Source organism: Triturus cristatus, chromosome 10, assembly GCF_964204655.1.
Source record: "Triturus cristatus chromosome 10, aTriCri1.1, whole genome shotgun sequence".
NCBI classification, from domain to species: domain Eukaryota; kingdom Metazoa; phylum Chordata; class Amphibia; order Caudata; family Salamandridae; genus Triturus; species Triturus cristatus.
Window position 1 is genome coordinate 103,617,227 of NC_140593.1, and position 13,899 is coordinate 103,631,125.

Consider the following 13,899-nt stretch of genomic DNA (forward strand, 5'->3'; position numbering starts at 1 on the left):
CAAAGAGGAACACAAGCAAACCAGGATGCTGAGGGAGGTGTAGCTTGAGTCCCTACAGCACACAAGCCAAGGCTTGCTAACTCACAGATTCAAATTAAAAAGTAACAGGCACAATATGTGCAATAGAGGTAGCTGAATCAACTTAAACCACTCAATTACTTGAAGCAGCATTCCAGGTCAGTATCCACCAATGCAAACAAGGTGCTAGTGGTCACAGCAACATACCATACCATTCCTCAACCCTGCAAAATCCATGGGGAGACTAGGAAAGCACACATTTACAAAAAACATATTTTGCCCTTTTCCCTTTAGCGATACGACCATCTTCGTATGAATGATACAACATTTATATAGAGCGCTGTTACTTGAAAGAGTGTACAGCTGCAATCCAAGACTCACTTCACACCCACCACAATCCCAGTACACAGTCAAAAATGGTGCCACTGTTCAGGCCATGCACAAATAAGCCCAAATACAGCTGGCATTATTTTTAGTTAACCAACAAAGGACTGGCCATACATTAAGAAGTCCATCACTTCTCCACAGATTAACTACAGCATTTTCAGAGTAAAATAAGGTGAAGTACCGAAGATGTAAATTCTAATGTGTGACCTCAGGACATTTAGTGGATCAAACCAATAGAAAGTAGCCACTGCTTTCCCTCCCCATTCCTTCCTCCACTGCAGAGAAGGCTCCTGGACTGCAACACATGTCTCACATTACAGCTGTCTACAACTAATAATGTACATTGTAATATTCAGAAAAATACCTTACTTCACACTATTGCACACCAGTAAGCAAAATAACCTAGATGGAGTCAGTCTTCCACAGTACTTCCCATAAACAAAGTCATACTTCTCTATTCCTAATTTCACAGATCGCTGTGGGTTGAGAAATCCTCTTTTGGTTCAGTTCCTCACTACGCTAGGCCTACAAAAGAGGCCATGTTTTTTTGGTGCATGGAGCCTCAAACAAAAGGCAGAATCACACATTCAGGAAATCGTTCAAGACTTGGTCATAAGGAGAGTTGTTTACTGACGAACTGTGTTGATGTTTGAATAGCCTACCTTTTCTATTGCAGAATTGCCAAACTACAAAAGAATAGGATTCACCAAACAGAAGTGAGACACCAGTCTTTCATGACAAAGATGATCTGAATAAAATAATGTGACCTAGACACTACTAAACACCAAAGCTTTGGCCCAAGTATACAACCGTATATTCCCAGGTATGATCTATAAGACACTGGTCATCGGCCAACAAACATTTCAGGAAGATGGTTTATTGCATATATTAGAGACAATAAGCAGTAGCCAACGTTATAGAAACGGGTAAAAGCAAAACAGTACCTTCAGCTTGTGCTCCTTTCGGTTGATGATGACTGCAGTGATTTGTTGATCCATGAAAATAAGGATTGTACAAAGGAGGGCAGGTACAGCTGCAGCTATCAAAGTCCACCAGGGATTCGTTCCAAGAGGATCCATAATCCAGCCCCTGTCTTTTCGAGTTGGCTAAAATAAAATCAAAGAAAAAAGGTTTAACAAAGCAATAATTATGTAGCAAATGTATGTCTTTTTAGTCATCTAACAAAAAACACAATTTGAGAGACAGGTAAAATCTGATCAGCAGCATTTATTTAAAAGGCGAGCTTCTTCTACAAATTACATCTTTGGTGAAATATAAAGAATAAAAACGAAAGAAAAAAAAACTGCCTTTGCCCAAAAAGTACATCAAATGATTTGAGGGGTGGAAATCATTTGATGTACATTTGAACCCTGTATACTTTTTTGCGTAGAAGAAGCATCTTATAACATTAAACCTGGGTAATCTAGATCATTGGTGTAAGCCATCTTTGAATTCCTAAAAATATACTCTGTGTAGTACCAATTTAAGGAAAACATTTGAGGAATGTGAAGAGGGTTGTTGTCTGGTGGAAAGACGGATATATGTCTGATTTTTCCAAGAGGTAATTGTTTTATTGCAATTGTCGAAGTCAGAAGGCAGGCTGGCACGGTTGGAGCCAAGTCAGTTGCTAGGGCTTCTGTTCTATTGACTCTTCACACCAGTCTTCTTACAGGTTGACAGGATCTTATTTCTTTGTGCCAGGTGCTCCCCTAAATACTAGATTTAGGGGCGTTAGGGGAGTGCAGGGTAATGTGCTATTGACCCCTGGGGCAAATAAGCCTCTTATATGACCACTTCCTGTGGGAAGTGGGCATAACCATGTCCCAGAATTCCAAAGTTTGCCATCACAAACATGGCAGACTACGATATTTCATCTTCACTTCAGGTAGCCCACCTTAGAGGTGGAACTAGCCTGAAGCGGACCAACACTTCTCGGACTATTAATTTTTCACCTTGCCCAGACACCAAATGGGCCCTGGCATTCTCTCCTGTGAAGGAATCCAGAGTCCCATATCAAGGGCAGAGGGCTCCTTGAAGCTCCCAGTCTTGGAACGCTAATTTGCAGGTCATCCTGTGGGAGGGGGTTTAAACACCCACTGCCCGAGCAGGTCTTGTTCCTGGCCACCCGAGAGCTGGTCTGTGGAGGCAGGCTGGCTAAGACCAGTCAGCTAGCACACTAGTAGTCAGTAGGTTTTCAGGGGGCACCTCTAAGGTGCCCTTTGGGTGCATGTATTAATAAAGCCATCACTGGAATTAGTGTGGGGTTATTAATGAGATATTTGAGACCAAACCTCACTGTTTTAAGTGAAGTCATCAAGTAGCTGGGGAACTAGTTTTCACCAGTGTCCATCACGTTTTAAAATGGCTTCACTGATAACTTGTACTGGCAGTAATGGAGCTGACCAGCACAGGTGCATATCTGCTGCGGCACACAGTGACCCTCTTTAGTACCTACGGCCCTAGGTACCAGGGGTACCATTTACTAGGGACTTCTAGAGGGTGCTAACGGTATTGCCAATTGGGGTACAATTGCAGAGTGTTGGGAAAGATCTGGCACTGGTCCGCAAGAACGCAGCACACTTCCAGTCAAAATCACATCAATACCAGGCAAAATGTGGGGGTGACCATATCAAAAAGGGGCACTTTCCTAGTCCAAATCAGAGTGTGGTTTGTGTCTTCTATGTGTGCACAGGGTGGCCACTTGAGCATATATTTAACTGTTCGTCAGTTCTTACGCTACCTAGGATACGTGACTGCTTCAGCAGTGAAAGGAGTGTTGGCCATCAAGGCAGAGTGGGGTAAAGGCTTTCTTTAGGACTCACTTTCACACAAAGAAAAATCAAGAGACCAGGATCTGGCAACTCCTAAGATGAGAATGAATTGTGTAAAGGTGAGTGGCTACTGATAAGCTTCATCGTTTTGCTCTATACTGAAATGTGCTCTAAATACAAGCAAAATAACCGCAGAATTTGAGATCTGTGGTGCACACCCAAGTTAACATGAACATTTAATGTCTGTCTATGGTAAAAGCCCCCAGTGGTTCCCAGGTGTGCATAGCATGATATCCCCCCAAGGATCGGATGAGTTACACACAACATGGTCTCTACTCTGCTGCCACCCTGAAGAGGAGGTGGTGGTTATCAATAAGGCACAACAGTCATGCTGGTCCTAAAGGTGGAATAGGCAAGAGAATCTAAGGAAGCTGGGTTTTTGAGTTCCCCAACCCATATCCAGCAAACGTGCGGTGGTTAGAGAAATCAGGGAGAAACATTTGAACATGGAGATGCCCGTGTAATACTAACAAAAGAAAAACTAAGTGGATTTGATTTGTATTGTCTGTTTTCTTTTGATAGACGTCCACAACGCAAGAGAAATATTGAAGTTTTGTGCTCTTTAAACAAATCTGATTTGATTAGTTTTGAGTCATACAGTATGGTTTTGGTAATAATTAATGATTTCTTTAAGAATACATTTGCAATAAATATACTGCTGTATTGATTCAAAAAGGATTCTTGATGTCCCTGCCATCTGTTCAACCACATTAGTCAAAACATCTAAAGTACAGCTCTTCACAGCTCAGTCAGTAGAAATGAAACCCATGATTAAAAAAGGCTGTCTTTACTGCAACACAAAGTAGTGGATTGTTTGTACTGTACTGTGTTGTCTATTCCATCCTATTCTACAAACCTCACCTCAAACTTTTCAGGTACATGAAGCTTAGGAGAAGGTACTCCAACCAAGTAATCAATCAAAACCATAGTCACAATGGTTAAAAATACAGCAAAGTCACTGATTGTCGATCGCACCTAGGGAAAACAAAAATGCAAAAAGAGAACAAATTATACCACTGAAAAGCACCATACAGAACAAGCATTTGCAATGCAATTGGTCTCGCCTTTGGGACCTTATATGTATTTAGCTATGCAGCACATTAGCCTGGGTGCTGAAAATCTACTGTTCTTTAACATGGAGGGAAAGTAAGCACCAAACTGTGCGATACGCCAGGTATGGGAATGCATGGAAATAAAGATTGCCTTTCAGCGGAAAATGGTATATTCCAAAGTTCTATTTTAATATAAAATCAGGGCCTTCGGTGGTCATATCACTGAAAATACAAAATTTGAAAAACAAATATGGTCTACGAGTGCTCATGGAAGACAATTTCTATGGACTGGAATCTAGAGGATGCTAAAGTGATTCTTGTATTGTACTGACCTCTGCCGGTCAAGAAAGTTAAATCGAGGCAGTTACCGGAATTGTTTTTTAAAAAAAAAGTCTCTCAGCAGAAAGCAATTCTGGTATTTTACTGACATCTGCTGGTTGGTTTCTATCAAGACAGTTAAATAGAGGCAGTTGAACAGAAAAAAAAAGTCCCTTAGCGGAAGCAGACAAGTCCTAGGGCTGATCTCCAGAGCCCACATAGTACATACACATAAGTATATAATAAGTATATACTAAAGTATATACAAAAGGTCTCGAATGCTCAACCTAAAAATGGCAAAAAACTTAGGCAAGCACATTGTTTTTAAATAGATAAATATACTTTATCAAACCGTTTTCTTCCAAAACCTTATCCAACAGGCCACTGATTTTTCAGAAAACAAGAGACAGTCCTAAAACTATTAAAAGCAAAACATATGAAACCTATTTTGTTAGTAATTTCCTTACATAGGAAATGTTTTAGCAACAGTTGCCAGGTGACAAGTGATGAAGTAAGTGAGCTACCTTTTCTCCAAACATGTCTGTTTGGCCATTACGGGTAGGTCCATCCACTGACGTCCAGCAGAGGTACTCTCGGGGAGCACATTGCCCCTTTGGTATTCCTGGTATCAGAAGACATGAAGGAAGTGGCAGATAGAGACATCTACCAAAGATCAGAGTCACCTTACTTTGTTATAACCTTCAGACTTTACTAGGCAATCACAGGCAAATAGGAAGCCGTTTAGAGGATTTGGGGGCTGATGAAGGGGCGATTTTAGGACATTGTGCCAGACTACATAATTTCACTTGTATTAACCTTGCAGTCTGGTGACTTGATATCCATGGGACCATCAAAATAAATTTGAACTGAATACCAGAGCATCAACTCACAGGAGAAACAAACAGCAAGTGCGTTACTAAGTGGAATCTTTGTGTTCTGTTGTGTTATTTGGTTAATTTGTTTACTTTATTTAGGATAACAATACTAAGGGCGGCAGAGGGCTGTACAACTTTTTCATAAAAACAAAAATGTCAGAAGGAGAACGCAATGCAAATACATAGAAATACTTTGTCATAGTGAATATGGCAATAATAATTATTAAACAGGGAAGTTAATGAACTATCAGTAAGTTTATGATCACAGACTAAGTAAGTCAAGATTAGTCCACTGGGTTTTCTTAAAAGGGATCTGTATTAAGAGAGGGAGCTCTTATTTCAACGCAATAGTCTTTGCTACTGAAAATGTAAAAAAAAAAAAAAAATGTTTTAGGACAAAGGGAATTTTGCTAAATAATGACCATGCTTCAGATTATCCGAATTATTCTAAAAGGTTGCACTGAATGATGTTGAACCGGTGAGGTAATATTAGGATGGTTTAAAAAAAGAAAGAAAAAAAATGGGATTCAGCAGATCTTTACTCACCTAGAAAATTGAGGAGTGAGCATCAGAGGACACCACAAAATACATCTGGGCTTCATTTGCAAACTGGCATACAGAAGCGCTCTGCTTGCATCCAACGCCCAGAAGCCCAGTGTGTAGGTTAAGTAACATTATGATAGGGTCAAACCTTACAGAATTGCCCTTAAACTTGGCCAGTTTGGAGCAAGGTCAGGACTCTGGTACATCAGTGCAAGACCATCTCAAAAGCTCATGCAGATTCTCAAGACAAATGGACATAAATATCTAACAAAAACATCATTATTTCATGCTTACTGATTTCAGTGTCTCTGCCCGGAGCTGCTTTGATTTTAAAAACACAATGCAAGATAACACAGGGAAAATGAAAACTCCCATAGTAGGTTATGGTTTAGCTTTGGTCACAGGCATTATTGGATGTGGATCATGTATCAGTAATGTGAAGCAAGTTCGGTTTTGGAGAAACTAGATACAGTTTGAACAGGCACTTAAACTCAATACCAGAACAAAGGTATGATGTACGACTTTAAAGCAGTTACAAGGACTATTGATAAAAGGCACTTCCATGCTACACAACACCTACCTTGGTAGGAAAGTACGTTTTGGTCTTAAACTGCTTGAGGAAAGAAGAGAGGAAACAAGTCGCAAAAAATAGGATAACGGACCAGAATAGAACATCAGGAACGTAAGGACCATGATGGCCGCATGCAGCTCCAAAATAATCCCCATGCAACTGTTTACATTCCTAGAAAGAAAAAGAAAATAACGGGTAAACGTATGCCTCAAAACAGACTTGCAACATTAACGATGCTCTAAATGTGGTATGACAGCCAAGTGCGAGACCCTCACCTTTTATTCCTCCCTCAAAATCACAAACAAAAAGGAGGACGAGTTTTACACTAATCTTATTTGGCCAGAGTCCACGTTAGCACCACAGTGAAATTACATATTAATGGAAAGCCACCTCAGCAAACCGAGTACACTTAACACGCGGTCGGCGTAAAAGTGAGTGCTGGATGAATAAAGAATATGAAGGTTTTGCGTTTGAAAGGGGGGTATGGCTTGTCTCAGTGTAGAATTTATAGGCATTAGCACAACTTCCAATATTGAAAAATAACTCATGTACTGAAATTTGAAGATTGGTATAAAATCACAAATTAGTGCTCCGTGACGCCACCGTGTTACTAATCTAAATTCCTGTGTTACTAAACTACATCCTTTCTCATCACATGTCAACAATCTTGCATCCACATTTCCCTGCCTACCATGAATTTGTCTCCATAATTGAGAAATCGGTCAATGTAGGCTAAAGAGAGGAGTGTGATCCATGCAAGCCTCAGCCTGGCATCACAGAGCAAAGCTGTTTACCAATCGACAATTTTGTGTGGATTTTTACAGTGGTGCATTTAGTTGCTGGCATCAATATAATGCATACGATTATTTTCCTTTATAGCTTCATCGTGCTTGAAGAATGTGAAGAAGAATGGGTCAGATTAATTCAGATCATTTACTTACAGGGTGTTTTATGAAGCCATATACAGCACAGGCAGACTGCCTTGGGCTTGAAAAGGAAGCGAGTGGCTTCTTGGCAGGAAAATACCAGAATTCATTTCTGGTTACTAGCCTGGCTATGGTGTTCTGCAAAATTATGGAGTGTGCCAATTTCTTTTACTTTCTTCTCTCACAGTCAAGGCAAGGGCAGATGGCAGTGATTTTCAAACGCTGGGCATCTCAAAGGCCTATAACTCTAGTGGGGGTGACTGACTGTTTAAGATGGGTTCAAGAGTCTGTTCAATTGGGACCACTGGCATGGAATTTAAAGTGCTGGATAAAGACAAGTTTGTGTCCGAATTTAATGCTTACAGAAACAGTGAGATTGCTCCACATCACATCATCCACTGTTGTGTTGGTTTCCTCCCACATCTGTAGCGTGTCATTGCTGGGGTTCACAGGCTCAGTACAAACACATCTAGAAACCAAGCACCACAAAAGAAGCTGTAATTTAAACACTTTAAATCTTAGTTACTACATCTTCAGCTGGTATTTTAGTAAGTCAGTTTTTTTCACTACTAACAAAAACAGATAAAGGATTGTAACTTTGTCCTCTAATGTTGATGCCTTTCAATTCCCTTTATTTGACCATTGCATGCTGAATAAGCATTGCTAGCTTTAATAATTCACAATTTGTGGTTTATTTCAGACTTAAGTACAAACCCAAGTTCAACATTCCTTCCTAAAAATGAAAAAAACACCAATAAACAAACATGAATAACTTGGACTCAATATGAAATAATTACATTAGGAAACACACAGTAACTAACCACAAGCATTCAATTTAATTTTTGTATATGTGCCGTTGACCTAATTGTATTTAAGTCTGTAGAGCATTCTTAAAATGAAAACAATGCTGTTACTGCACACAGAGTGACCATTTTTTAGACATTTGCTTTCATGCTCACAATACAGAGTTGGTTACACAAATGCCTCCCTTTTCTTGATATGGATTGAACAAGAATGCACCTTCTGCCCCTTGAATACTGCGGCAATCTCAGTGGCATCTTTGCTCCATAAAGGTAATTTCTCTTCCTGCAGAAGAGTATGCAGTGAGAAAATGCTTGCACACAAAGCTAATTGGTGTTTTTGAACTATTAAAGGCCTTTGTTTTAGACAATATGCAGGATGCGCACGTCGGAGATTACAAGCACTGGAAGCCTAGGGAAGAACCATGACCTTCAGGTGTACAACTAGCACACGGGTTGAGCACCCTGGCTAGCCGCCGCTCTGGCTGAGAGCAACAAATTCTCACACCACCTAATCCGGTCTTTTGTTTGCTGCTGCCACTGCGACACGTGAACTCAATAGTAAAGTAATGACTTCACTTACAAGCATTCATGAAATGGTTTCGGATGGTTTTCCAGAGTGTTATGGCTAGCACGGACTACAGTTGGTGACCCTCGCAATTTTGGTCAATATCCCAGCCAGGATAATCAAATCTACTGTACAGTCAACATCACTGGCAGCTGTGATTACCACGTCCAATGAAGTCCTAGTAAGGTATTTTGGCAACTGGCGACCTGCACACACTAAAGACTGGGCTTCTCTGGTAGAAAGTGATCCAAGTCAGCCGATCTATTATAATGCTATTGGTCATTGCAGCAAACAGCTTTAAATGTGATGCTCTTCAGTTTAAGGACAGAACAGATTGGCCTAGGGAAACTAACTCTTTGCTTTAAGTAGATGTCAGTCTTTTATTGGATGCCTGTAGGAAATTACCATCTTTTGAGGGGGAGGGAAGCTCCCTCAAGCACCATTTTAGAGTAACCACATTGGTTAGTAATTTTCCTAGTCAGACCTATGAGTGGGCACACATGCTCTGTACAGGAGACACCTTCTTTGTTTTAGATTTTAGCAGTACGGTGCACTATGGTAATGCTTGCAGTAGGGAACACAGGAACTGCTGAAAAGGTAGGTAGGATGGCCCCATGGAACTTTTACTCCATTGGTTAGTCAGGAATCAGAAGTCACACAACCTAAAAGATAGTGGCAACCATAAGCGTGGCAGCCCAAGGCATTTACCTACAAACACTTTCTGAATTTTATTAAGACCTGAAGAGGACTTCACACTACTTGATGTAATCAAAGAGTTGCTCTGAATGCCCGGACCTGCTCCCTAATGTACAAACAAGAAAGTGGACTCAAAGGGTCAGTGTGTGGGCCTCCAGTTTGGCTATAGGAACACAGCAAGCTGACAAACTACTTTTCCCAAGAAGACTAGCTGTCCAGTCTCAACTGGACCTCTACTGGACCCTGCACAAGGCTTCTTCTGAACCAAACCTTGATGTCTTGACAGGCACTGAAGTCTGGAACCTTCAGTGAAGGGGTTACCACTATAAACACTTGGGACTTGGAGAAACTGACTTCAAGCCACTAAAGGGCTGGGACAAACCACCATAGCTTGTCAGACGAAGGTGCAAAACCGCTGGCCTGAAGAAACCCATTCATCCTGCTTGAATGTTCTCCACAGGAATAAATGCTGTTTCAGTGGACCCTCGGCAAGAAATTATCAGACCCCGTGGTACCATCTTCAGATACAGTGTGCCACTTTAACATTCTGCAGAAATTCCAGCACCATTTCTGAGACAAAGTCCCACGGTAGAGATCATGACCAGAAGGCGACACCGAAAGTATCAGAACGACGTCACGACGGCCCTGGGCATGAAACGGACGTCCTGCCAAAATCAACCACTTCAGCGAGAACTCACTCAACCCCTATCAGACTTTTGTGAGATCTTCATAGATACAGACTGCTGCTTTGCCCGGCTGAGTGATTCGGACTTCCATATAATATATAAACCTACCCAATCACTAAGGCTCACCAGTTTTTTTTTTTGAGTAATTGTTTGGGCCCCCTTAGGTTTTCCCTGGCAAAAAAGCACTAGCCGCCAATACCATGCTGATCATAGACATCACAATACAAAAGGTTCCCAGTGTGAAGCACAGGTGGAGCTGCTGACCCTCCCGGATATGAAAAAACAAATATGCAGGCCAGAGGGCCAGCAGAGAGCAGATAATCTTATTAGCTGATTGCAGCACAGGCTCAGGCTGTGCTGCAATCAGGGTGGAATCCATTCAAGATTTAGTCCAAGCACAGTCTAATTTAGCTATTGCAGATAATGCAGGTCATTGTACACACATTACCTATTAGCCAATTATATTCCGCAATGGCAGGAGGTGCAGCCCTTGTCGCTCACCTGCATTAGTTTGCAAGCACGAGCACCACATACGCACAAGACTTGAAAGCCAGAGTTTAGTTAATCAATGTTTAATCTACATATACTTACTTCCTTTATACATCTATATACCTTACATGTACTTCTGGATCTATATCTTTATTACTTTTGGATCTATATATTATTACTTTTACATGACATTTCTTCTAATTCAGCATATCCAATGCACTACCCTATACCGCTCTCAATATATCCTCTAGCTCAACTTTCGTACTCATCTCAAACCTCTTTCTACTTCTCTTTCCAATACAGTGCCCTATTTCTGAGCTTCAACCCAAACTCCATACCACTACTATGATCCCCAAACTAACCCTTTCAAGACTCTTCCCTCTCTTCGGTTTTGGTTTCAGTGTAATGACGTTGGCGCGCCATGCATGCCGGTAGTCACTACACTAACAAAAAAAAAATGCTTCAGGCAGCTGGGGAAGCTTTTCCCAAGCTCCCGAAACTCAAAGGAAAAAAAATAAATCCCTTGCTTTTCACGGCAGAGGGATTTCCTACTGCTGTGCAGAGGCCGTAATGGTTACGTCCTTGGCACAGCTGCACCGCTGCCGAGGAGGTAACCACTAAGTCTTCGGCCGGGAAGGGGTTAAGCATACTCTGAACTCTGCCCACCCCTACCAGTAACCCAATTTCTTACAAGGGCACTTTGTAAACTGTATAAAGAAATGCAGACTCCCCGATGTTTTCTTAGAATCCCATCGCTGAATGCTAAGGTTGCCATTACCTTTTTGTTTCACTACCCTACACTTGCTTTGACTTTATTCTTGCAAGCATTTTTCCATCAACTATTCTGTCCTCATCATGGTTTCCTTCCCCACGCCCCTCAATCGATCTATCTCCTTCTTTCTTACCTTTCGGTCTTCCTCCCTTGCTCTGGGTCATGGTCTGTTGGTGAAAAATGGGCTTCAATCTCCTAAAACGAGTACAAGTGTCTACCTTAGACACATTAAGCACAATGTGGCTGGGTAAGCAAATTTCACATAGAGAGTGCAGAGGGAAATGTGCTTCACTTGGAATAGTACTCCTAGTAGAGTCAACTGGTGGCAGAGTTAGTTTAATCCTTGGGTAAAGAAAGTTTTAAGCTGATAAAAGCCAACACTGTTTCACGTACAGCTTACAAACGTGCAGGTCTTCTGCTTAAAAAGGAGTATTGTTGTATGTGCTTCTTGCCCTTTAGCTTCATAATCCACTTAATATCTGCAAGCATGCTGGATGTTTTCCAAACTTTAAAGATGGTGCTCACTTCATGTTCCATGCTTTGGCCAGTAATCTGTCTGGCAAGTTTCAGCACTATTTCTGCAGTTGCTAGGGTCTTTTCAAGTCCTCATAACTTTAGATGTTCCTAAGTCAACTCTACAATTCTAAATCAAATCAACTTTCTCAAATGGTGACAGTTTGAGGTGGTGTTGCTAGGATTCAAGCCTATCTATATGCTACACATACGTCTCTGTGGTAGTAGACCTTAACCGAAAGAGCTAACACTACTGTTTTCCAAACTTTACTTTGCAATTTAATCCTTTTAGGGATCTAAAAATCCCCCCCCTAATGTTTTATATTTTTTGTTTGCGGATATCGACCACTTGATTCTTGGATGAAGAAATCTTCCTGTACTCTACAATACTTTTTACGGACATAGTAAGGTGTGGAGTTGAAGGTGAAAGAGCCACGTTCACAGAGAGGGGGGAGGTCTCTCGCTCGGTCGGTCTCTCAGTCTCTCTCTCTCTCGATCGGTCTCTCTCTCTCGTGCGGTCTGTCCATGTTTCTAATGACCCCGTCTCTACTAATGGCTGTAGAAACACCCTCCTAGGAGGCTCAACAAAGAAAAACATATGAGTAATTCTGAGTATGTGTAGTTTGTGTCACTGCTCAAAGTTCTAAATTTGTCAGCGTATATAATGGTGGTATGTTTGGTAGGTTAACACATTTTATAGTTATGATATTCAAAGTTGCAGTTTCTAGCATTTTTAATTCAACGCATGAACTGTACAGTGTTCTTGGTGCCACATTTTGTATGCTTAGCTTGTACAACTTAGTGGCTTGTCTACTGTAGTTAATCAGACCCCAAACTTCATTCACATTTGGACTTTTAAATTCTTCAGGCAGGAAACCCAAGTCACAGGCTTAAATACTAACCAGCTACAATGCTCTCAAATGTTCTTGTGATAGATCTGCTAAACATGTGCGAGATCTTAAGATCTGATGTCACTTCTGGTGGGGTTGTGAGGTTTCTTCCTGTGAGGTCACTTTGTGATGCCACCTGTGATTTTACATACCATGATGGGTGATAGCTAGATGGTGCGGTGTAGTATAAGGCTGAGAGGATGGAGGATTGAGTGTATGATTAGAAGGCTATTTGAGAACATTTATACAGTTAGTGGGTTGAAAGGATGAATGCACTAACTTTTGTAGACAATTCCTCTGAAACATGCGTTTATCGTTATACAAATCATTAAATGTAAATGGATTCCTAACTAACTAATTCAGTAAATTGTAGATTTCATTGACATTTTTACTTACTACAACTACGAGATCTCTTCACCCATCTAGAATTGTGGATACAAGTGGGGGCAATACTAAGATCATATATTTTATTGTAATCTGGAATGGATGTACAGTAAAACGTATTGAAGAAATTAGACTGCCATGAATAAATTATACAGAAGTCACGTGTGTCATTAATGTAACTTTGCATTCATATTGTGAACAGATTCAACACACATTAGATAATGACTTTGCACTACAAAAACACTTAACAAAAAAGTGATGCAACACCTGGAAGCCTACAATATATGCATATTTGCATAAAGCCCTGTCCCCGATTTACTTTTATACGGTTCAGACATCACTTTCTCTGTAATCAGAATATTACATTTAAGTTGTGATGTTGCGATAGCTGCTGTCAGAACAAGCCAGTAGAGCAAAAGGAATTCTATGTCAGGACCGGAGGCTTCGGATTATGCTTTTTTCTCTCTTCGCTTTATTCTAAACACAGCAGCCAGAGAGACTTCACAATAATCATTGAACAATAACCATAGAAAACACTACAACTCCCTACAACCAGGGAGGCACACTATAATAAAGTCCA

General features: G+C 40.9%; 1 protein-coding gene across 7 annotated transcripts in view; it reads right to left on the reverse strand.

Moving 5' to 3' along the window:
- Window positions 1-13,899, reverse strand: part of SLC4A7 (solute carrier family 4 member 7) — a 470,313-nt gene that overhangs the window by 130,143 nt on the left and 326,271 nt on the right. For all 7 annotated transcript variants that reach the window (XM_085630550.1, XM_085630551.1, XM_085630545.1 and 4 more), the window contains 4 exons: window positions 7,885-7,990; window positions 6,605-6,766; window positions 4,098-4,211; window positions 1,350-1,511 (listed from right to left, as the gene is read on the reverse strand). In XM_085630550.1, the coding sequence (XP_085486676.1) occupies window positions 1,350-1,511; window positions 4,098-4,211; window positions 6,605-6,766; window positions 7,885-7,990 (544 nt within the window). The remainder of the gene's footprint in view (window positions 1-1,349; window positions 1,512-4,097; window positions 4,212-6,604; window positions 6,767-7,884; window positions 7,991-13,899) is intronic.